Source organism: Drosophila busckii, chromosome 2L, assembly GCF_011750605.1.
Source record: "Drosophila busckii strain San Diego stock center, stock number 13000-0081.31 chromosome 2L, ASM1175060v1, whole genome shotgun sequence".
Taxonomy (NCBI): Eukaryota; Metazoa; Arthropoda; class Insecta; order Diptera; family Drosophilidae; genus Drosophila; species Drosophila busckii.
In genome coordinates this window covers 7,949,483-7,973,480 of record NC_046604.1, presented here as the reverse complement: position 1 = coordinate 7,973,480, position 23,998 = coordinate 7,949,483, and the positions used below count along the sequence as shown (strand labels likewise).

General features: G+C 39.7%; 4 protein-coding genes across 6 annotated transcripts; 3 read left to right on the top strand and 1 right to left on the bottom strand.

Moving 5' to 3' along the window:
* The first annotated feature begins 13,593 nt into the window (after positions 1 to 13,593).
* LOC108603550 (zinc finger protein 681) lies at positions 13,594 to 16,201 on the top strand. The gene is made up of 2 exons (XM_017992472.2): positions 13,594 to 14,508; positions 15,378 to 16,201. The coding sequence occupies exons 1-2, from the start codon at positions 13,621 to 13,623 to the stop codon at positions 16,197 to 16,199; spliced, it is 1,710 nt and encodes a 569-aa protein (XP_017847961.2). The 5' UTR covers positions 13,594 to 13,620; the 3' UTR covers positions 16,200 to 16,201.
* A 170-nt stretch (positions 16,202 to 16,371) lies between these two features.
* Positions 16,372 to 16,983, top strand: LOC108600586 (V-type proton ATPase 16 kDa proteolipid subunit). The gene has a single exon (XM_017988263.2). The coding sequence runs from the start codon at positions 16,413 to 16,415 to the stop codon at positions 16,944 to 16,946; it is 534 nt and encodes a 177-aa protein (XP_017843752.1). The 5' UTR covers positions 16,372 to 16,412; the 3' UTR covers positions 16,947 to 16,983.
* A 264-nt stretch (positions 16,984 to 17,247) lies between these two features.
* On the top strand, positions 17,248 to 21,144 carry LOC108608541 (protein shuttle craft). 2 transcript variants are annotated; one of them, XM_017999957.2, is made up of 5 exons: positions 17,248 to 17,346; positions 17,440 to 17,857; positions 17,924 to 20,253; positions 20,374 to 20,725; positions 20,786 to 21,144. In XM_017999957.2, exons 2-5 carry the CDS (start codon positions 17,579 to 17,581, stop codon positions 20,885 to 20,887), a joined length of 3,063 nt encoding a protein of 1,020 aa, XP_017855446.1. In that variant the 5' UTR covers positions 17,248 to 17,346; positions 17,440 to 17,578; the 3' UTR covers positions 20,888 to 21,144. The 2 variants fall into 2 exon arrangements, with proteins under 2 accessions (XP_017855446.1, XP_033149990.1); XM_033294099.1 differs by lacking the exon at positions 17,248 to 17,346 and having other exon boundaries at positions 17,413 to 17,857.
* Positions 21,145 to 21,307: 163 nt separating this feature from the next.
* On the bottom strand, positions 21,308 to 23,417 carry LOC108607288 (putative mitogen-activated protein kinase kinase kinase 7-like). Of its 2 annotated transcripts, XM_033294454.1 has the most exons (9): positions 23,314 to 23,417; positions 23,063 to 23,245; positions 22,870 to 22,996; positions 22,607 to 22,818; positions 22,218 to 22,541; positions 21,972 to 22,157; positions 21,788 to 21,914; positions 21,552 to 21,729; positions 21,308 to 21,475 (listed from the first exon to the last, which is right to left on the bottom strand). In XM_033294454.1, exons 1-8 carry the CDS (start codon positions 23,329 to 23,331, stop codon positions 21,587 to 21,589), a joined length of 1,320 nt encoding a protein of 439 aa, XP_033150345.1. In that variant the 5' UTR covers positions 23,332 to 23,417; the 3' UTR covers positions 21,308 to 21,475; positions 21,552 to 21,586. The 2 variants fall into 2 exon arrangements, with proteins under 2 accessions (XP_033150345.1, XP_017853475.2); XM_017997986.2 differs by having other exon boundaries at positions 21,308 to 21,729.
* Positions 23,418 to 23,998: the final 581 nt, after the last annotated feature.

The following is a 23,998-nucleotide window of genomic DNA, read 5'->3' as shown; positions in this document are numbered from 1 at the left end:
CAAATTAAACGGAAGCTACCAAAGCTGCCACACCCATTTATATGAGATTTCGCTTGAAGATCAAACTCAATGGCTCAATGGCGTCTTGGGTGTGCTCAAGCGCAATTCATTTCGGCTGGTAAATCAGGGCTAAGCAAATGAAACCAGCGGCTTATCTAACTGATTTAATTAAGGTCAATAGCTGGAGTCTACAAGGAAATCTGCTTTCAATTGAAATCGACTTGATGGGAAATAACATACAACTAGATTCAATTTAGTACAGTACTAAGAAGTTTAAAATAAGTTTATCATAAATAATAGGTAATAAGTAAAAATAAAAATAATTCAACATTTTTTTCGTTTTTGGTATTAGGTTATATTTAAAAAATAAAAGTTATTCTGTTTATGACCAAGTAAATTACTTCTGAACTTATGATTAAATGAAATTATTTTCGGTTTTAGTCAATTATTAACTTTTTGCGATTAAAAATAATTGAAAATATTTTACCTGAGAATTATTTAATCAATACTATTATTTTTTTTAAATAATGTAATTATATAGATACTTTAGTACTTACAATATTTCTATGCTATTGCTGTATTTAATTCAATTTAAAAAGTAAGTTTAATAAAATTAAGTAATGTTTTTAGATATAAATTATCACTTTAATAGTAGACAGCTATCAAATATTTGTTTAAGCTCAGCAAAAGTTTAATAAGATCGTTTTTCTTTTTCAGTTCAAGATTACAGCTTATCAAAATTATTCTCATTTAATGTTGGTAACATTTGTGAAAGAATCTTTTTCGTAGCCTCATTCTTCTTTCAAGCAAGTTCCTTGAGCTTTATGCACTTCACCGATACATAACTCTCCTCATGCTGTGGACATAATTCAAATCCCCGAAGCGCCAATTCGCTCATTTAATTAATTTAATTAACTAAGCCTTTTTATACACTGCCAAAGCGAAACGGTAACAAAATGACACCCAATGGTGCGGAATGCAATGCCTGCAAATTAGGCTGCGACGACGGCATCAACATCCACATCCACATCAAGCAGCTGTGTGGATGCGTCTCTGGTCTAATCAAGCGGCATGCAACAATGGCAACGCTTTGCTATGCAGTCCGCACGCTTATAAAATAATGAACGAATGACGCAGCGATGCGGGCGGGGTACGGGGCAAGGAGTGCTTGATTGCACCCGTAAGTGCCATATTGTCACCGTTTGATCAATCAAACTGCCGCGATCCAGCAAAAGCTGTCCACGAGTTGCGCTCATAAATGTAACTCAATCCCATCCATTGATGATGAGTCGCTGTCTCAGCGCAGGAGCCCAAACTCCAACTCGATATCTGCTGGGGCTGTTGCGTAACTTGTTCCAGCTTGTCTGCGCCTGCGCCCAGTTTGCAATTAGCTTAGGCTGCCATCGATGGGCAAACTCCGCTAATTGACAATATTTATGAACACGTACGCATTTTGTCGCCGCTTTAATTGGATCGCGTGCAGCGTCGCCCACAGTTCGCCAATTATTTTCATCAAAATTGTTGACAATTTTCCGCGTGCACATTTCAAATGAAGATCTTAAGCTGCAACGTTTTGGTTATACGCACGCCCCGCAACAAGCACAAATTAAATTGCTAAAAACAAAAACAAAATGTGTGTCATAAATGCTCGCTGTGAACTATACTAAGCAGTAGTTATATATGTATATATGCACATACTAGATCGTACCGGCTCTTGCCTTGCACATGTGTAAGTTTATTTTCTACGTGCTTGAATACCATATAATTCAATTAACTTTAATTGCATATAAAAGCATTCTTAAAGCCAAACAAGTTCCATTTCGCATGCTCAATTTTTTTAAAAAGTAGTTTTTAGCTTAAAACATGTTGGTTTTTAAGGCATTATTAATGATATATGTAACTGCTACTAACTAGCTGTTAATTTTAGTTTAGTTGTACATTTAATTTAATGTTGGCTGTCAGCACTGTGGCAATGAATTTATTAATGGATTGAATATTTCAAAACATAAAAAATTGTAAGCTTTCAAATGCTGCTTATTTCTTAATTTGAATTCTATTTTCGATATGTATTAGTTTTCCAGTTTAATATTGTAGCCTTAGAAAAAAATGACCAACATTTTAAATCTTTTCATAATACATACTAGGTTCTTGTTATGTTTTATTTTTAATCTTTAGTAATGCTTGTTTTACATTTTTTACGCTTCAAACTCGCACAGAGTTTTTGTCAGCTTCAGATTCAAAAGTTGAAAAACATATTTTAGTTAAAAGTTATTAAACTTTCAGGATGTCAATGATGCTTTTTTTCAGTCTCTGCTCATCGCCATATACATAAGATTAATATTACCCCTACTCTCTTCTTCAAAGACCACACTTTTTATCGATATATCCTTCTTTGTAAATAATACAAAAAAAAGGAGTTTGTAATATGAAAAACTTTCTATGAATGATGAATACGTGAATATTCCAGGGTAAAAGTTGAAAGCAGCAAAGATAGATGCAGTTAACTTTTTGATACACTTTAACTGAGGGATCGCGATAAGCACACCACATGCATCAGCAATCGACCGCTGCTGTTAGTTATTAATAAAATCTAAACTTGAATATTTCAAAAACTAATTTATCCGCATTGTATGAATTTTTCTGTATTAATCGAAAGCTTTTGTCGAAGCTTATAACTGCTAAATTTAAATGGTTAATTGAACTTTAAAACTATAAAACATAAATTTTATCGAATTCTGTTTATTCTTCATATACGTGGTAACATCTGCAAACGCGAACTACTTTGACCTACATAAGAAATTTCTGCTTGAATTCCTCAGACCACCAACAATTCCTGGAATGCCGTTAAGCCTCCATATGCAGGAAGTTCAGCTAGATTATAGCTATTTTGTATTTAACGGTTTGTTAGTTAGTGCATAGCTATTTTTTTTTTGTTTTGTGTTGACAGTTAAATGTGCGTCACAATATCTCATTGCTGTTTGTCATTTGTCAAACGGCAACATAAAGCAAAAATCGTCCAATTAGCGACACAGTTAAACGTCAACATCCTCACGGCTTAACATCCGGAGACAGACCACACCAGGCCACCACCGCTGCTCGTGATCAGGTGAGGTCTGCACTCAACGTGCGCTCCGCTTACTGCTCTCAATAAGCAGCAGCAGCAGCAGTAGTAGCCATGTAACCAGTGACGGTTACATTTGCGCCATCAATCAGGGACAAGCAGCAGGCAGGCGACTTTAGAGCATCAAAACCGAACTAAAAGTAAAGCTTAACCGCACATAAAGTTAACTGAGCAAAAACGTTAAATAAGAAACCGAAAAGTGAGAAATAAAATGCGGAAAGCTGATTGACGAATACTCTTAATTTATTGTAAGTAAAAGTTATCATATTGATTAATTTTAATTATTTACTTGTTGTAGATTATGTTAAACTTTATTCATTTATTTACAATAACTTATTATTATTATTAATAAGTAAGGTAGTGAGTGCTAGCTGCTAAGGCTATCGACTTTTTTTCTAAAAATTTAATCAGCAATTTTACATTATTGTGAGAAGGTGAAGTGAGAAGAGAGCTTGGTTGGATCTGGCCAGATCAACGAGCTGTTAAGTTATTGGCAGGCATCCAATATGTGTTACATTGACAATTCTCCCCCATATTTGGAGTATCTGGTATCTAGAGTATCTAGATTTTTTCAAATTCAAGTAGGCTTCAGAATTCTTACTCTGCTTATTATTCCCAAAACAAAAACGTTCCTTACTCTCTCTCTCTCTCTCTCTCTCTTTCAACTCGACTCTACTTCTTATTTCATATTAAGCTGCTTCTACATCCTACATTGTTATATCGTTAGTTTAACAATTTATATTTCCCGCACTTGTCAAGTGTATAAATATGCGGAACCCACAAAAACCAGCAGCTGCTGCTGTTGCTGGTGCTGCTGACAACTGTTGATGCGGTTGCTGTTGTCCTGGGCCATGTCCATGGTGTTGTTGTTGTTGCCTTGTTGTCGGCTCTTGGTATTGGCTTGCGCAATTAGCTGGCAATTATCACATAACTTGTTGGCGAGTGTTCGTAGTAGCAGCAGCAGCAGCCGTGAAATTGGGTTTATTGATTTGCTAAAACAATTTACAAATGTCACGAGTCTCGAATTTATTTATTTATGTTTTACAGCCACCCTCAGCTGAGGCAAAGTGTCACAGCCACATTGCTGCAGCTTTTAATTAACAATACTATCGGCTATCGTCAGCCGTTTTCATTAGCGTAAGCATAAAATGCCACAAAACGTAAATTGTGTAGCAATATTTCATTTGATCGAGAGGCTACCGTTCGTTGAAGACCCCCAACGGGTGAAGAGCTAGCCAAACTTTTAAGTAAAATGTTTTGTTTGGACACAAAGCTCTGCCATTGTTAAATTAATGTTGTTGTAGTTGTAACACTTTCGAGTGAAGCGTAATTAGCACAATTTTAGGTTTGTTTTAAGCTTTGCAAGATTCATTTATTTAATGTGAGTAGCCGGAACTAAAACGAAGCAAACAAATGTGAGTTTTCACTTGTAAATTTCCAGAACAAGCGCAAGTGCTGTGGAATTTGCTTTAATTAAGAGTGTAAATAAAAAATTGTTAAGGTTCACTGTCGTGTCACTGCGAAACGCTCCTGATTCCCTCCCTGTTCTTTGTTGGCACAACGAGAGATTTATTATAATATTTATTTGATATAAAGTAGTTTTGTATTGAAGTATTAAGTATATTAAGTATGAAGTATTACTTATTCTATTACATAACATGACATTCCGTTAACTTAATATGAGTTTATCAGTCATTCTGTCAGTCCTACATATATTATTTGCTTTATCAACCATTTATTATCTAAAATGATTATTAAATTTTGTTGTACATTAGCTTTTTGCATGGGCTTTTCTGAATGCCCAGCTCATCCGATGTGACCAACTTATTAAACGGCATTGTATCAAGATCCTTAAGTGTCCTGATTTTGTCTACGAGTTTGACAACAAGATGGTTGTCGGTATAGCACAGCCAGCTTTCAAGTTGATATTAAGAGCCCGTTGGAGTCTGGTCGATCACCTGAAGCAGCTGGAGCACCTCTTTGAATACGAGTTTAGCTTCAGTAGGGTGAGCAAATTTCAATAGAGCACTTACACTATCTTCATTCATATCATTCACAAGATAAAAGAAAAATCTATCCAAATCAATTTGCATCAAAACGTCCGCCAAATTTACTAAACCATCCGAAGTGTCTACGTTTATCGTAACCATATATTTGGCTGAAATGTTAAGTAAAGAGGAATAGCACAGAGGATCTAAAGCTAAAAATAGGCTCCGAATCTTTCTTTTTACTGGAGTTAGGTGTGTAGTTTTTATTGTGTTGTTCACCCTAGCAATGTAAAAATGAGTTTAAATCGATGGTAATTTGAGAGAGTTATAGCTGTTTCAGTTTAAAGCGTCTACCGCAAAGGTAAACAAACAAAACGTATTTCTTGAAATATATTTTAAAAAAATTCGTTACTCTTTTTTTTTTGTGCAATCAACTCTTTCTGTCTGTCCTTAGCTTATTTCATCAGCTCATTAACTCTAATTATTCAAGCAAATTTTGCAGCACCAACTATGACAGTCAACATCTCTGGCATGCAATTTGTTAAAAATATCTGCTGCAATGGACACAAAAGTCGGCAACAGGTGCACAATTATCTAACAACAGCAACAACTACAAAGCATGCGATAATTACATAGACTTAAGCCGCTTGATTTGGTTTTCGTTTCGTAGTGAGAGTAAGGCTTAAGTCTTGTTGTGGGCCTGGGGCACGGTGACAAAATTAAACTTAATTGTTTTATGACAGACGACAACAGTGTGGACCGCCGCGTCAGTGACAAGCGAACGAGCGAGTAAAATGCTACCCCCACCACCTGCCCATCAGTCGACACTTTACTGTCGCAGCATTGTTATGTGGCACCCAAAGCTGAAATCTCAGCTTGCAGCAGCTTCCAGCTTCCAGCTTCGAGATTCGAGCGGCGGCCAACAGTTGACATTTTTTAGGGTCTTTAGCTGCGTAGCTTTGTTTATTTAGTTTTTTCCACTCGAGTTTAATTGTTTTTCTTGTAAACGATTTGGGTTTTTTCTGCAGCTCCCATTTTATAAAATTTATTAAAAAAATGTTTTACACAGAAGCCGAGTTTTTAATGAACAGACAACAGCAGCAGCCGCCACACAAAAGGCCCGACACAATGGAGACAGGTGCCCCCAAAAGAGGGTTGTGTACTAAAGAGGATGGCAATTAATAAGAGCAGACAATTCCCTATGCGCGCTCAACACACACACACACACACTTCATCTAGCCAACATTTTACACATTGTTTTAAGGTAAACTTTAAGCATTTTCATGTCAATCATGGGAAGTCGAAAAAAGTGATTTTTTTTAATTGCAGCATTAAAAGGTTTTATTTTCCGTATTTTTCGAATTTTGCCAGACAAAAGCTAAAAATATATTTATAAATTTAATATTACAAACATACAAATTTTTTATTGTTATTGATATACACAAAATGTGTATTTTTATTAATATTTTATTAACTTTGTTAACAATATATAATATTGTAATTAATATAAGAAATTATTCGTTTACTTTTACTATTTTTTTTTATGAATTATTACGTATTTTTCTGAGCTACTAGCTATTAAAGAAATCAAAGGGACATCTATATGCCAGATTTTATGAACCCTTTATAGGTTTTTATAGCTTCTGGATGCTCCTATCATTTGTTGATAATAATTATGGTCATTTGTGATAATTGTGGGCTATTGTGTCATGTGTTTAGGTGCTGTGTGTGTGGGTTTTTTATGCGCCGTCCTGCCTCGCACTTTAATAATAATTGTCATTAAGATATAATTAGTTAACTGGCTACCATGGGTTGCTTGGTATGCTGCTTGACCGACGGTCGCTGCAGTTTATTAAACGAAAACTTATGAAGAAACCCATTTGAGCGTCGAGCTGCTCACTCGTTTTATGTTTGGCTCAAATTGATAGAAGTGAAATGAGAAAATCCTGCGCGTCGTAAAAGATATTTTCATGAATGAACAAGTGCAGTATGCTGCTTAGTTGTTTAGTTTTTTAATTGTGTGAAAATTGTGTTTATGATCTGTTTGGTATCTGTTTGGGAGCATCGCTGATAGGCGTGACTGCGGCATTACTCAGAAACAACTGCCAACAAAGCGACGTTGTATACAACTTCCTGATGTATGGCAATTCGAAAACCATAAATCGCTGTGAAATGATCGTTCGTCTTATCGTGATTGTGTGTGCCTGTGTGTGTGTGTGCGCCACCCAAATCGTAGTTTAAGCACACACACATACGCAAAGAACTCATAATTAAATTATGCTAATTTTTGCGCTCTTTGGCGGCAGCTTCAAAACAGTTCAACACGTGAGACAATAAACGAGCAACATTACCAACATTAAATGTCGCCTAATGTGTAGCCTTTTTTTTTAGCCAGCGAATACTTTAATCGCTCCGACTTAACGGGTGGGGCTGTGAACATAACAAGAGAGGTTTAGTACGAGTTTGCCACGTCGTTAAATTTGATTGATTTTGTTCAGCGCCAGGAAGCTAAAAAGCTTGGCTCAGTCGTCAAGTTCATGAGCTTAATGAGAATGTAGCGTATTTAAATATGGAGCGCGTTAAAACGTTGCGCATAGTTTTAAATGCGGGGGGAGCGGGATAGACAATTCACTCAGACTTAAATGAGGGTTTACACTCAGAAAAATATGCTTTAAAACACTTTATTTTAAAATTAAAAAACTCCAGTTTCTGTTGTATGTGGGTAAAATGTCTACAGATCACAGACGTAAAAAATCTATTCAAAAAATTATTTATTAAACTCTTTTCTGTTAAATTAAATAAGCATAAAAACAAATGTTACAATATAATTAGCTTAACTTACTTTAGTATCTGTATAAAGTACTCAAGTCGGCTAAATTCTTTTTATGCTAAAAAAATTTGTTTCATACTAAATAATATTTTTTTTATTTTCAGTGATGTTTTTCAAAGTTATATATTTATTAAAATAAATAAACTCAGTATTTTTTATACATTTTATTTTTAATTAAATATCACGGGCAAAATATGTACAGTTAAACATAATAAAATACTAGATTATTTTTATATTCTATATACTATACTATACTATAAACTTTTTAGTTGCATACAAGTTTAATTCTAAGTACAATCAAATGAAATTTAAATTTAAGCAATGCTCTAAGGTTTTATTATTCTCTTGCATCCTCTTCACAAGTAAGTGGCTACAAAAGCAAATAAACATTAAGTTTTATTTAAAACAAAAAACACAAAAATAATCAAAATGGTTGAATTTTACTTTTAACAATGAAATGTGCTTGCTTAGGGATCACTAAAATATAATTGATATAATAATATAATAATGCATACAATTTCAGCCTTTAACTCTGCTTATTGTTATTATTATATAAAAAATTATTCTATACATTTGTATATATGTAAGTTTTAAGATTTTCGACCAATTGTTATAATGATTCTAGCTAAAAAGCGATAAAAATTTGTTCATGCAACAGAATATAGTTTTTGAAATAACATTTTGTGTCTTAGATTATTTAGCTACAGTGGAAAGAGACAAACAATCTATACATTTTTAATATGGCCGATTAATCTTAAAATGTCTCAAAAATATTTAGTAACTTTTCCCAACACTTTTTTGAGCAGTGTAGCGTTGAATTTAATCTATGCACAAATGTGTAGTTAATCGATCATTTTCTGGCACAACAACCACACCAAAATACTAAAAACTTGACCGAAACTTGGCGACAACCTTGCACACCCCGCACCGCCAACAAGACGACGGGCAAACACACAGAGACACTTAGTACGTGGGATTTATGGCTCACTTCAGAAAATTTCTCAATAAGCAAACAAGATCCTAAATCTAATATGTCTATTTGGCATCTCTGTTGCACTCGCGGCACACATGTTGCTCTCTCGCTTGTGCGCGATTCCAATGAAATGTGTTTTTCGATAAAAATGGTCCATGCGATGCGATCGAATTTAAATTGAAAAATTTGATTTTAATTCTTGCATTCTAAATGTGTTTTCATTAACATAATTAACGTCGAATTAAAGCGAGTATTATTTTGATTTGGATATCGCTTGCTGGTGTGTAAAACTCAAATAAATTCCATTTAACAGCAAAGAAAGTTGTGTGTTAGGCAAAACAGAGGGGGCCAAGGTTTTAGCTTTGACAGCTATCCGTCAGATCGTTAAAGGCGTTGTGTGTGTTTTTATTTTAGGTTGCATTAAGAGTTGTTTTTTTTTATTTATTTTAATGTTGAGCCATTTGTGTGTGCGTGTGTTTCCACACTTACAACGAAAGTGTTGGTTAGGGCTAAGCTAGTGGGGGCTACGCTTGATTTATGTTAGTGGCTCATTTATATTGAAATTTGATATATTTAAGCACGCGGTTTATTTTGCGAAGCCGCCCGTCTATCTCATTTCGAGCGTATTTCTGTATTTTATATTCGAATTAATTGAAATGATTGTGATCTACAACACGACTTCACAGGTAGACTATACAAACATATATATACATACATATACAAGCGGGCATATATGTATAATTTATGAATATCGCTTTGTTTGCCAGCGTATGTTATTGTTAATGTGCCTTTGTTTTTCGCGCTCAACTTCATACAGATGCGTATAAATTTCACGACCACTAGACAATAGTATAACACCTCCTAAATGGTTCCGCGAGCGTTGCCACAAACTTTTGTTATGGCACACGTCGAGACTTTTAGTGAATTGTAACGGCTTTTTATGGCTATGTTGACACTAACATCAAATCTGCTAAAGATTTCTACTTAAGCTGTAGTGGGCGTGATGTAGAATTTGCATTCGATTTTAGCTTTAACAATCTACATCGTTTTAGGAACATTCAAGCTCTTTGAAGTTGGCCGCGAGCATGTCGAGCTGCCACCCAGAGAAGTTTCTTATTAATCAAATTCATTGATTTTAAATGAGAATATAATACGAATAGGTTTTTAATAGATCTTATAGTGTAGCTGCGCTGGATTGGATGGCGAAAATAAGAACAAAATAATGTAATTGCTTTGAATTCCTCACAATAAATCTCTAAAATATAAAATATAAAATTTTTTCATAATTTAATAAAGTGCTCAAGCAGCTTAAGCTTAAGATTGAAATTATTTTAAATTGATCTTCATTGTTTCCCACTTAATTTTAAATCACAATTTATTACTTTCTTGGTTTTGCTCTTTGGAATTAGTTGCTTCATCACATGATCCTTAAGAGTATCAAAAACCTTTTCGCAAATAAACACATTTGTCAAGCTACACATAACAAACTGAAGGAGACATTTGTTTAAAAAAAACCGCTATGGTGCCACACAATGGCCATAAAAACTTGAGTGGGAAGAGAGGGACAGAGAGAGAAACGAGAAGCTGGCGGAGATCACCCGCTGACAGAAAATCACTTGGCAACGGCTGATCATTAACCGATAACACATGACATTAAAGGTTCAACAAAGTGAAAGAGTTTAAATGCACACAAAATGTGATAAATACCGACCACCCCATGGGATAACCAACAGCCAACGACAATAAGAACAACAATCAAAAGCAGCAGCAGAGCCAGCAGCAGAGCAAGCAGGTGAGGCGAAAAACAAGCGGAAAATTAATAGTGTGAACACAGATCGGCAGGCAAATGAGAGTGAGCAAGAGCGTATACGGCACATAAACTCATAGGAGGAAGAGACACACTCAAACGCACACACACACACACACACACAAATGGATACGTTGGCAGTTAGGCAGATAGGTATCAGCTTACATTGGAGCCCCGTTGCAGGCCCCACATGACAGTAGTGAAGCAAAGGAGAATTTGTCAAAATGTCAACGGGTGAAACAGTTTGTTTCGCTGACTCTTGTTTTTGGGGAGCCCAGGCTCAGAATCAGACTCAGACTCAGACTCCGATCCCGACTCCGACTCCGGCTAAGACTTGGGCCCGCCTGAGAGAGTCAGCGAGACACGTAGCTTTTGTAAAACAAACCATTAGCAGCTAATAAACATTAGTCATGCGACCAAAAGTCGCAGAGAGCCGCAGTTTCGGGTCGATGATTTAGTGAGTGTAATTAAAATTTAAAGTTTCTTTCGCTTGCATATGTAAATAATCATGCGGAATTCCACGAATAAATGCTACAAAGCCTGAACAAGTTTTCAGTCTCTTGCGCTCTCTTTTACGCTACTCTCTTTGACTTTAGTTTATAAACATAATTTATGTGGAGCTTGGGCGCTCAGGTCAGCAGCGCGCGTGTTGACAGGCAGTGGCCATCAATCAGGCCGCAACATACGGTCTATTGGCCTAAACACGCAGCTGCCACTGTTGGCCAGCACTAACCGATATGCATCGCCCTGTGATCACTTACAGACAAATCGTGTAAAAGATACACACACTAACTAACATTAGATAGTTGTGACTGCCTGGTAGCTGCCACTCTAATTGGCTAAGCACTGCTTGATCCTTCGTTGCCTGCTGAATCATCATGTAGCTGTAAATGTATACCACTTCATTTACATCAAGTGTTGTGTCTCTCTCTCTCTCTCTCTCTCTTTCTCTTTCTTGCTGCGCATGTGTCACCAAGGAAGCTGCCTGGACTTGGTCGTTCCTATAATTTATATGCCTGTAAACCTATACAAATCAAGTTGAGCATTTTGTTTTGCACATTTTTATGGGCGCTACTGATGCTATGCAAGCAGCACCAAAGTAGACCCCACACAAACCATGTGCAAAGTGCTCCAAGTACTTGTAGCTAAAAGTGTAAACAAAAATGGAAACATTTGCTACAATTCGACTGAAAGCATTAAGACACGAGCGATACGGATAGAAAATTTTAGAAAATTATAATACACTGCACAAAACTTGTGTGAGGATTTCCGTCTAGTTCAACTTTGAGTTTTTTGTTTTGTGTTTTCAATGTAGGTAGCCAAAATCCAAAAGCAGAAAATCGATAGCATAAGATTTAATAAAACCAGATATTCTTTTAAGCATTCAAACTAGGAGTCATCGCCCTTTTCCACAGCTTTTCCGAAGAGCCGTCAGTAGTTGTTATCATGACATTATTATTGTTTAAAGTAATCTCAGCATTTTTGAATATTAAATGCACTACATTTCTTCAAATGTATGACATCCGGCGATCCTTGCATGTAACAGCTTCACTAAGGTAGGTCTGCTCATAACTTTTAATCCTGGACTCTACTGCAAGTACAAGCTTATTGTATGTCGTCTGGCTTAAAGAGTTTTTCTTTTTCTTTTTTAGCACTCGGTGCACCCTAATACATCATCAAATGAATCCCCAAATAATATATGATGACAATGTGAAGAACATGGTTCTGACGCGATAAAAAGTAATAATAATAATCAAATAATAATCAAATAATAAAAAGTAATAATAATAATCAAATGCTTGTTAACGCTGATATATGTTACCAATAAACTTACAATGCAGTGGGGGCTCCAATCGATAACCAAAAATTCCTAAAAAGCTAAATTTTCAGTTAAGTCTATTAATTTTACTTTTACTTTAGGTGCCTTCAGACGATCGCTAAAAAAGCGACGCTTTTGCGACGTCTCAAAAAGCACCACTTTAGATCGATAGCCTGAAGGCACTTTTATAATTTTAACTTAATCTTTTTTTTTAAGGCTCAACCTGAAATATTCTTTAAAACGTATATTTTTCAATATATAAAAAATGTTTAAATAAATTAATAAAATTTCGTCATCTTTTTGACGAAATTCCTGTATGATACCTAAATTCCAATCTCTAGCTGGCTACTCAAGTGCACAGTAGCTACTCGTATGCCTGGACAACTGATTATGTCATAGTTGCAGCTCAACATGTGAAGCCCCAACGTCTGCGACGTCCGACATCCCACACAATCTTATAATGAGCTCAGCGACAGGCAACTCTCAAAAGGGTTCCAGGTGCATGCGCATATAACCGTAAGATTCACACATGAGCACTGACAACCAACAACAACAACAACAATAACAACAGCCAAGGCAAGAACAAGAGAATCACATTTTGAAAATTTAACGACGCGCACATTTTATTACCGCAATTAATTACAAAAACAACGCGAAGAAAGAAATCTTAGTCAGACTAAAGCAACATAGAGCGTAAATTCGACTGAGAGAAAGGGAGAGAGGAAGAGCGCGTCAGCTGAGAGATCTGCGATAAGCGTTATGATAGATGTGACTAGTAAAATGCTACTACCAAATAGTTCTTGGCCGCATCCCGTCGCAGCAGCTCTTGTAAATTGGAGGCGCGACTGTTTGTCTCTGCACTGGCAACCAGGGCTAGCTAATTGGGAGATCGCAGCGGCGCTCTCTCTCTCTCTCTCGCTCTCTGATAAACACTGGAAAGAAACTTGTTTCTTGACCAATTAAACGCCAGAGAGCAGCAGCAGCCGCTTGAAGCCAAGACGTTGTGGGCCGTTGGCAGCGCTTTAGGCCGCACATTTCGAGTTTCGACGCGAAACGCGACAGTTGCACACACACAATCGTCTATGAACGCAGCATCCGTAACAAGCATGGGCTTCAAGCACGCTTTGCTGCAGCGCAGCTATGAGCTGGGAGCCGCATCTCCCAGTCCGCAATTGGCGCCGCCAGCCGCTCAAGTCACAGACTTTAGCATTAGTCGCATACTCGGCAAGGATAACAAACAGCCCACGCCCAGCAGCAACAACATTTTGGATCTCTCCAAGAGCAGTCAACAGCAAGCAACGCCCAGCAATGCGGCACTCAGCTCTGCGGCTTATATTGCCGGCGGCTATGGCATGTTGCCGCCGGATTTCTTGGCCATGGCCAGCGCCACCAAATTCTATGCACAGTTCTTTCCGCATTTGCTGCCCGCCTATGCGGCTGCAGCTGCCGCCGGGCTGAGCACACCACCCACCTCGCCGTATCAGCCACCGCCGCCGCCGCCACCGACAGCTCAACAGAAGCGTTACTTTGCGCCCTATGTTTTCAATGGACAGAGTCCCACACGCCCAAAGCCAAATGCTGCCGCTGCCTGCACGCGTCCAGATTGCCTTGAGTGCTTGGACTACTATAAACAGTTTGGCGCTGCCTACAAGCCCACGCCCTTAATATCGCCGGCAGCCTCATCGGTGAGCAGCTCCAGCAGTTCAAGAGCTTGTCGTGATCTACTACTCAGCAGCAGCAGCAACACAAGCTCCGCCACCACCAACATCTCGCTAACCACAGTTACCAATCTAAGTCTGAGCTCGGCAAGCACAACAACGGCAGTGGCTGCAGCTGCTCGAATCCCAACATTCGGCGCCGTCGCTGCAAGCCGCAACCCCAGCAGCATTTGCAACCTAACTAACATTGAGGAAATTAGCTACAAATGCCGCATTTGCGACAAAGTCTTTGGCTGCTCCGATACATTGCAGGTAAGCTTGACAGAAATTTTAGCAAAACCATTCACTTTATAATTAAGAAAATGTTTACAAAGATGTGTGAACATGAAGTTTTAATCATAATTTAAAATTAATTCAAGAACCAAACGCAAACTTTTAAAAATTGCATATACTAATAATTCTTATCAGTTATAAATAAAAAAAAAAACCAAAAGTAAAACAGATACCAAATGTTGGTGTAATGCAAAAATCCAAAGAAAGTCAAGTAATGGAATTTTACATATTTAAGAATTTAAAATGGATTCTAGCTGCAATATAATTATTTTTATAAATATCGTAAGAAATCAATCTTCTGCCATTAATCGTCTGTTAATATTGAATATAAAATCAAGAAATTTGCATAAAGTATTAATTTGAAATACATACATTCGATTTATGCACACCAAGTGTAAAATTCAAGTTTAAGTGAGGTCATTAATTTATGCTCTATTAACCAAATGAATTACCGGAAAATCACACAATTCCACAGTAAAATGTACACATAAGTTAGAACACTCTTATAAGCAACATCAGCTAATGGGTTGAGTGGGCGTGTCTAAGCCAAAGGCGGAGCCAACACAGTGAAGAGAACAGCATCGGCTAATGTAAGAAATTCCGCTTACTCTCTTTATTGCCAGCTGGAATTATGCAAATGTTATTACGATATGATCATAAAAATGGTGGCGCCCAAAAAATAAAAGTATAGAAGCAGCAAACCACAAATGAGAACTGGTTTTACGCATGGGTGCAGCGCTCAGTTGCGGTTTACGATCTTGAGATTAACAGAATGGCCGCCAGCCAATGAGAAATGTGACTGACTTACAAACTCTTACCGTCTCTTTCTTGCTTGTTTCTGTTTGCAGGCGCATGAGAAGACACACAAATCGCCGCGTTATGAGTGCGCCGACTGCGGCAAAGGCTTCTCTCAGCTGCGCAACTACAAATATCACTTGTCCGTGCATCGCGGCACCAAGGAATTCGCGGCCGAGTGCCCGGAGTGCGGCAAGACCTTTAACGACAAGGGCTATCTGAGCAGTCACATGAAGATACACCGCAATCGCAAGGAATACGAATGTCCTTACTGTCCCAAGTCGTTCAACCAGCGCGTTGCCTTCAATATGCATGTGCGCATTCATACGGGCGTCAAGCCGCACAAGTGTGTCGAGTGTGGCAAGCGGTTTTCCCGCAAGATGCTGCTCAAGCAGCACATGCGCACACACAGCGGCGAGAAGCCGTATCAGTGCTCTGTGTGCGGCAAGTCCTTTGCCGATCGCAGCAATATGACTCTGCATCATCGTCTGCACTCCGGCATCAAGCCATTTAGCTGCCCCCTCTGCCCCAAGGCATTCACCAAGAAGCATCATCTGAAGACGCATCTGAATTATCACACAGGCTGCAAGCCGTACGTCTGTCCGCATCCCAATTGCAATCAGGCCTTTACGCAGTCCAGCAATATGCGCACGCATGCCAAGAAGTGTCAATATCGTCCTTTGGATGGAGCTCCAGCATTTACAGTGCCTGTCAAACAGCAGCAGCAGCAGCCACATCAGCAGCAGCCACATCAACAGCCGGTAGCAGCATTAACAATGCCCCCAACTTTTACCATGCCACCACCAACATTTGCAGCAACGTCTTCATATCCGCCGGCGCAACAATCACTACTCAGCAATTTAAGAACATTCTGAAGCTTAACGTCGACTGATCATGTGAGGTCTTTACTTTCCAAAGAAACTGCATTAACAACTGTATTAAAATGAATACATTAATCTTAAGTCATATTTTTAAATTCGATTTTAGACTAACATCCACTTAGTAACAATTAGTTAGCTTTTCATTTCCATGTGATTTAAGTTAAATAAAATATAAAATAAAATAAAGTAAATTTTCCAAAGATAAAAATGCATAAGGAATTGGGGCTACGTGCGCCTGCTCCTCTAGGCGTGCCGGATCTCAAAGAGACTGTTACCCATCCGCCGTATGGGCCTTTCTTTGGCATTATGGGCGTGGTCTGCTCCATCGTGTTCTCTTCATTTGGCGCTGCTTATGGCACAGCTGTTGCCGGGACTGGGATAGCAAATACGGCCGTTATGCGACCGGAGATGATTATGAAATCGATTATACCAGTTGTTATGGCGGGCATTATAGCGATCTACGGCTTGGTTGTGTCCGTGCTAATCTCTGGCAATTTGCAGAATGCTGATTCGTATCCATTGGCCAAGGGTTTTGTCCATTTGGCAGCTGGCATATCAGTGGGAGTTAGCGGAATGGCTTCAGGCTATGCTATTGGCGTTATAGGTGATGCGGGTGTGCGTAATACGGCTCAACAGCCACGCTTATTTATTGGCATGATCTTAATTCTGATTTTCGCTGAAGTGCTGGGTCTCTACGGACTAATTGTGGCAATTTATCTGTATACAAAAGAAGTTGTATGAGCAACTTTAATAAAATGATCTTGCATATTCGCAATTTTAAAAACTCGTTACAGCTCTGCATTTTTCGCGCGCTGTTAACAGAAGCAGCATTGAGTGTTGGACATAATCCAAAAAACGACAACAATGGCAGCTGGTGTAGGATTTCAGCTTCATATACTTTATATTGCACTTAACATAAAATACAGTGTTTTAATAGTTCTTTGGCTTTTATTAAACATATAGCAACATTTTTATATAATTTAAGCAGTTTCTGCTCCTCCGTTAACAGCATGCTCCACATGTAAGCGAATTGACTCGTTACCCGTTAAACACACATGTAGTGTTCGTCAGCAGCACTGGTGCTGTCACTTTTGCTCACGCAGTTGTTTTTTTTTTCGTGGCGATAATTTGTTAAATTCACGTAAATATTACTAACTGTTGTGAAATTTGAAGTTTTCAGGCTGCTGAAATAAAGCTTTACATGTTAAAATAAATTAAATACAATTGTTTGCAGAGCCTGCAGGGGGAAACACAAAACATACAGCAAATTTTCGCCAGCGTGGGCAGTCGCACCGCTGAGTGCAAAAAAAAAAAAAAGACTACAAACGGCTGAGACAAAAACAACGTTGAGCGTAGCTGTGAAAGTGCCAAGCATGGCGGAGTATTGGCAACAACAACAGCAGCAACAGCCACAGCAGCAGCAACAGCAACTCAGCAATGGGTCAGCAGTGCGCGCTGATGGAGAAACAGCGTCAACTAGCAATGGCCATACCCACAATAACAACAACTATGTAAACTTTAATCAGTTTATCACGCAACACAATCTGAACACTGCTAACGGCATGTTTGGAGTGGCAGCAACCAGCAGCAGCAATAGCGCTGTTAACTCACCTAGCTATAATGGTAGCACAAGCGGCTGTGATTTTGTAGGCGTAAGTGAATGGACCATTGTTCTTACTGTTTTAATACTTACACCATGTGTTGTTCGTTATTTGTAGCTGTACTCGCAGTCTTATTATGGCAATCAAGGCGCTGCAGCTGCCAGCGGTAGCACAAGCTACTTAAATAGCAATCCTTTTGCTGTAGGAGGCACAGGCTTTGATTTAAGCGCTTCCAAGCTGCAGGCCACAGCTCCTGAATTTGTGCCTAATTTTGCCAAACTCAGTCTGGCGCCCACAACAAGCTCGACCAACAATAATAACAACAGTTACACTGCCATGCAATCCAATGGTGATGCACACAAGCAATCGCCGCAACATCAACAGCAGCTGCGTGCACCAAAGCAGCGACAGCAGCGACGCCAGGACTATCGTGAAGAGCGACAGGATGAGCGCTATGAACGCAGTAAAAAGCCCCAGAAGCAACAACGCTATGATAATCATCGAAGTAACAAACGACGCGATGACTGGAATCGCAATCGTGATCGTATTAACGGCTTTGCGCGCACCGCTGAGGAGCTGGACACCAGCAACAGCGCCGACAGTGCTCAACCCTCGCCCGAGAAGCAGCAACAACAACCGAAACAAATCTCGCCCAGACGTGCGCCGGAGCATGAAAAGCTGTCACAGCGTGAGAAGCTTATGCGCGACATTGAGCAACGTCGCTTGGAATGTTTGGTGTGCGTGGAGCAGATAAAGGCGCATCATGGCACCTGGTCGTGCCAGAACTGCTACCATGTGATGCATCTCAAGTGCACCATAACCTGGGCAAGCAGCTCCAAGTCTGCAAACGGTTGGCGCTGTCCCGCCTGCCAAAATGTGCTGCAGGATGTGCCACGCGACTATCTTTGCTTTTGCGGCAAGTTAAGGAATCCTCCGCTAAATCGCACGGAATTGCCACACAGCTGTGGCGAGTTGTGCTGCCGCATAGAATTGTGCAGTCATGCATGCACGCTCCTGTGCCATCCAGGCCCGTGCCCGCCGTGTCAGGCGAATGTAAGTCGCAGCTGTGGCTGTGGACGTACGACAAAGATGGTGCAGTGCGCCCTTAAGCAGCCGCTGGAGTGCGAAGACACCTGTGACAAGTTGTTGAACTGCGGCGAGCATCGCTGCAAGCTGCGCTGCCATCCAGGCAAATGCGAGCCATGTGCAGATCAAGTGCAGCAGCAGTGTCACTGCGGCAAACAGCAGCGTGAGGTGTTGTGCACCAAGGAGAGTCTGGACAAGCGCAACTATTCTTGCAAGGAATGCTGTGGCAAGCCGCTGCCTTGCGGCAATCACAAATGCAAGGACTCCTGCCATGCGGGCGCCTGTCGTCCCTGCAAGCTGAGCCCTGCACAAATCACCAGCTGCCCATGCGGCAAACTTCCTGTGCCGTTCGAGCAACGCAGCAGCTGTTTGGCCCCGGTACCCACCTGCGAGGGTATTTGCAGCAAAACGCTGCGCTGCGGCAAAGCGGCACATCCGCATCAATGCGCTAACAAGTGTCACCTGGGCCAATGTCCGCCCTGTCCCAAGCAAACTGCAGTCAAGTGTCGCTGCGGTCACATGGATCAACTCATCAAATGCCGTCAGCTCTCCACGCGCGCCGATGATGCGCGCTGCAAACGTCGCTGCACTAAGAAACGCAGCTGTGGCAAGCATAAATGCAACACGGAATGCTGCATTGACATTGATCACGCCTGTCCACTTCCATGCAATCGCACCTTAAGCTGTGGCAAACATAAATGCGATCAGCCCTGCCATCGCGGCAATTGCCCGCCTTGCTATCGCAGCAGCTTCGAGGAGCTCTTCTGCGAATGCGGCGCTGAGGTCATTTATCCTCCCGTGCCCTGTGGCACCAAACGACCGCTCTGCAAGCGTCCCTGCTCGCGCACACATGGCTGCGCACATGCGCCTCAGCATAACTGCCATGCCGCAGCCAGCTGTCCGCCCTGCATGATCTTTACCACCAAATGGTGTCACGGCGCGCATGAACAGCGCAAGACTATACCCTGCTCCCAAGCCAGCTTCAGTTGCGGTCTTCCGTGTGGCAAGCCCTTGGCCTGTGGACGTCACAAATGCATAAAGCCCTGCCACGAGGGCGACTGCCAGCAACCAGGCGAGGTCTGCCGTCAGAGCTGCACACGTGCGCGTCTGCTATGCGGCCACAAGTGCGCGGCGCCTTGTCACGAGAACGACTGTCCGGAAACGCCTTGCAAGGAGCTTGTCGAGGTGCAATGCGATTGCGGCAATCGTAAGTTGAACCGCAGCTGCCAGGAGCTGGCCCGTGAGCACAGTCGCATCGCCACTGCCCAGTTGGCCTCATCCATGGCGGAAATGTCGCGTGGTAACTACATGGAGCTCAGCGAGATTCTAGCGCCCAACAAGGGCAACAAAGCAAATAAGTCGTAAGTAGATATACTTTTCTTATAAAGCTATTAAACTAGAAGTTAAATATATTAACGAAGCGGCTTGTAGTTTACATAATTCACTGATCTGTATGTATAATTTCTTTATCTTTTTCTTAGCTTGGACTGCAATGATGAGTGTCGTCTGCTGGAACGCAATCGCCGCCTGGCCATCGGTCTGCAGTCGCGTAACGCAGAGCCGCAGCTTAAATCGCTTACCAGATACTCGGAGTTTGTGCGTGGCTTTGCAAAACGCAATTTACCGCTCACCAAGAGCGTTTACGAGACGCTCAGCGATTTGGTGAAGCTGGCCAAGGAAAGCAAGCAAAAGTCGCGCAGCCATTCGTTTCCCACTATGAATCGCGAAAAGCGTCAATTGGTACACGAACTATGCGAGGTCTTTGGGGTCGAGTCTGTCTCCTATGACAAAGAGCCCAATCGCAATGTGGTGGCTACAGCTCACAAGGAACGCGTAAGTCGAACCCAAACTATAAGCTGTTCTCAATTTACAACTCCTCTGTTTATTTTCTAGTGCTGGCTGCCCGCCACTAGCATCATGGAGGTGCTTGCACGTGAATCCGGACAGCGTCGTGTGCCGGTGCCAAGCAATAACGCTTGGGGTTTGAAGAAATAGCAGTTGCCTCGCTATTTCTATTTGTTAATCGTTGCCCTCGCGAAGACAATACACAAGTACTTTTTGCTAGCAGTTGGGTTTATATTTCATTCGTTTTACCATGTAGAAACTGAGGGCCGACAGAGAACATACATTAGTTAATCAATTGAAAAATACATGAAAAAAGAAAAGAAATACAAAAATAGTAAATGATATTACCAAACTGAAACTTTGGAGGAAACGCTTAAACTGATACACTAAATGTGAAGCAAAAAAAAGAAACTGTTATTCAACTGTTGTCTGATGAATTTATGTAAAGCTGAAACATTGACTACGTTGCATATAAACACAAATAAAAACCAAGAGCAGAAGAAATACACGAGCTTTTTTTTAATGGCTAATGGTTAAGTTTAAAGGATTGTACAATAACTTTTTAAATTTAGTTTTTTTTAGTTGCTAAGAGTTGGTTTTTTCCTCAGCTCTTCCCCGGTGAAAGTCTTTGCTAAGCACGGACACTGCCTCCATAAGGTGTTTGTCTTGGCTTAATTTAGCAATTTTATTGCACTTTCTGTTTTCGTTTCAGAAATTGTTGTGTATCATTTAAATAAGCTTGAAATGAATATAACGTCTTTAAGTTTATTTTGTTAATAAGAGACATCACAGAGACATCACACAAACAGCTTACGCGTCACGGATCGCTTTCATTTTTTACGCCGTTGTTCAGCATAAGAATTGAAGGATTGATTCCAGGTCTTTCATTGAGGGCCGTGCCTTGGGGTCCTCTTCCCAACATTTCGTTATAATTAATTTAATATGATTAGACATTTGGTGGCCGTTGACTGCATTAATATCTGGTCGCTTTTCTGTATAAAAATATATGTATGTATAAATAGATTATGGGCACACGTTAATTTTACTTACTGTCTAGAAGAACTTGGTACATTATATTTGCTATTTCGCAGTTTTCAAAAGGCTGTCTCTGAGACATCACTTCCCAGAGCACAATACCAAAGCTGTAGACATCGCACTTTTCGTCGTATTTATTGGTCTATAATGCAAAGAAGGTATTATAAAAAAAAGTTTTGAAAACACCTTGAATACTCACATTATATATTTCTGGTGCCCTATATGGTATTGAACCAATTTGTTCAGTATTTTTTGTAGCTACTGACTTAACCAAACCGAAATCACAAATCTTTAATTTACGATAGTCACTGGTGAGTACCATATTCGCAGTCTTGACATCCCGGTGCATAATTTTTGGTTCACATCCATGCAAATAAGCTAAGGCCTATGGTTAAATGTAAATTATATAAGTATCCAGCCCAAAATTCATTTTTCCATAATATACTTTTACACACTGACGCATTAAATTGAGCAAATCATCATATGCGAAATTCCGGCCACTGTGTATATAAGCCTCTAACGAACCATTTTCAGCGTATTCCATTAATAGAAGGATTCTATTCCCCAGTGGGCTAGTGTCATGGCTAATGCCATATAATTTTATAATATTATCATGGCTAACACTTGTTAAGAGTAGAGCTTCTTTTTCTACGTCCTGCTTACATTTCTCGTCAACATAACTGATACGTTTGACGGCATACGTCATCGATAAACTCCGCGGTGACCAAGACGCTTTAAAGACTTCTCCATATGAGCCCTGTCCGAGTTTCTGTATAGTACAAAAAAATCGTCATAAGTTAGCTTTTGTATGTACTTTTATGTAAACATACGTACTTTTAGCAACTTAATCTCAGTTGGATCTACAATGGAATACATGCCTGGTGCCGTACCTTTCAGGCGAATGGATAAGCTCATAAAGAGCATACCTTCCATTGATTTCATCGAGGGCCGTCCCTTGGGGTCCACATGCCAACATAACTTTATCAATATTTTAATATCTTCGGATATTTCAGACTTTTTGACTGCATTAATATCTGGACGAACATCTACAAATACTGTTGTTAATACTTTCGCAATTTTGCTTTACATTTACTTACTATTATTAGAAACTTCGGCCCTTATTTTATGAGTGTCCCAGTTTTCAAATGGTATTTTTTGAGCCATCACCTCCCAAAGCACAATTCCAAAGCTGTAAGCATCGCACTTTTCGTCGTAAAAATCGGGCTAAAATAATAAAGTATTTACAAGAACCGACTTATAATAAAAACTTCAAAGTAAAGTAATACTCACAGATTTATAAATTTCTGGTGCTCTATATTCGTCTGTGCCTTTTAACCAGTTATTGCTTGCTGCTGCCTTAATATCACCAAAATCGCAAATCTTTAGTAATTTAGAGTTGCTTATAACTAAATTGGTCGTCTTGACATCGCCGTGCATAATTTGTGGTTGCCTTCCATGCAAATAGGCTAGGCCCTAAGGGTATAATTTAAAATTTTTGTTAGCTTAACAAGTCAGTAGAAAATACATTTGTCACACTGTACCTTTGCACACTGATACATAAAACCGGTCAAACGTTCACATGAGTGTGTTTCGGCCACTTATTATGTATATAATCATATAACGAACCATTCTCAGCATATTCCGATAGAACAAGTAGTCTTTTGATGATCAACTCCTTACATGGCTGATGCCATATAATTTGTATAATATTGGTCATGGCTTTAATAGCCGACAAGGCTTGAACTAACCGCTGTACTTGATCATAACCTCCCACATCATAATTTATATGCTTGGCCGCTATAGTCATCGTACAATCGGGCTTCTGCCAAGTTGCTTTAAATACTACAGCAAAACTGCCCCGTCCGAGTAACTATATTGTAAAAACTAATTAATAATAGTTTCATTATTGCACTGGCATTAAAGATTACCTTTTCCAAAGTTACATTATTGAAATCTACACATAAATCCATTTTTTTTATATGCATTCACACAGTTATATGTTTACAATTTTAATAATATTGTTGCCTGTGAATCATAATGACTCTGAATGCAAACTGATAAGCCCAGTAAATACAGTACTGCAAAAAGCTTCAGAATAACAGTGCTGCTGTTAGCGAGTAACGAGTGTCGTCTGATAACAGTACCGAAAAGACATTTTTTAAAGCTTGCTTGCTCAGCATAACTGCTGAGTTCTTAGTGAGAGATAACTGTAAATAAATAAAATTA

Excerpts from the sequence above, each read along its gene's own strand:
- LOC108608541 (XM_017999957.2), top strand. The coding sequence starts at position 17,579 with ATGGCGGAGTATTGGCAACAACAACAGCAGCAACAGCCACAGCAGCAG. Across the intron at positions 17,858-17,923 it reads GCGGCTGTGATTTTGTAGGC|CTGTACTCGCAGTCTTATTA; the intron begins GTAAGTGAATGG and ends CGTTATTTGTAG. Across the intron at positions 20,726-20,785 it reads CTACAGCTCACAAGGAACGC|TGCTGGCTGCCCGCCACTAG; the intron begins GTAAGTCGAACC and ends TTTATTTTCTAG.
- LOC108600586 (XM_017988263.2), top strand. The coding sequence starts at position 16,413 with ATGCATAAGGAATTGGGGCTACGTGCGCCTGCTCCTCTAGGCGTGCCG.
- LOC108603550 (XM_017992472.2), top strand. The coding sequence starts at position 13,621 with ATGAACGCAGCATCCGTAACAAGCATGGGCTTCAAGCACGCTTTGCTG. Across the intron at positions 14,509-15,377 it reads GCTGCTCCGATACATTGCAG|GCGCATGAGAAGACACACAA; the intron begins GTAAGCTTGACA and ends TTCTGTTTGCAG.
- LOC108607288 (XM_017997986.2), bottom strand. Across the intron at positions 21,915-21,971 it reads GGGCACCAGAAATATATAAT|ACCAATAAATACGACGAAAA; the intron begins GTGAGTATTCAA and ends TTTGCATTATAG. Across the intron at positions 21,730-21,787 it reads GTACCAAGTTCTTCTAGACA|AAAAGCGACCAGATATTAAT; the intron begins GTAAGTAAAATT and ends ATTTTTATACAG.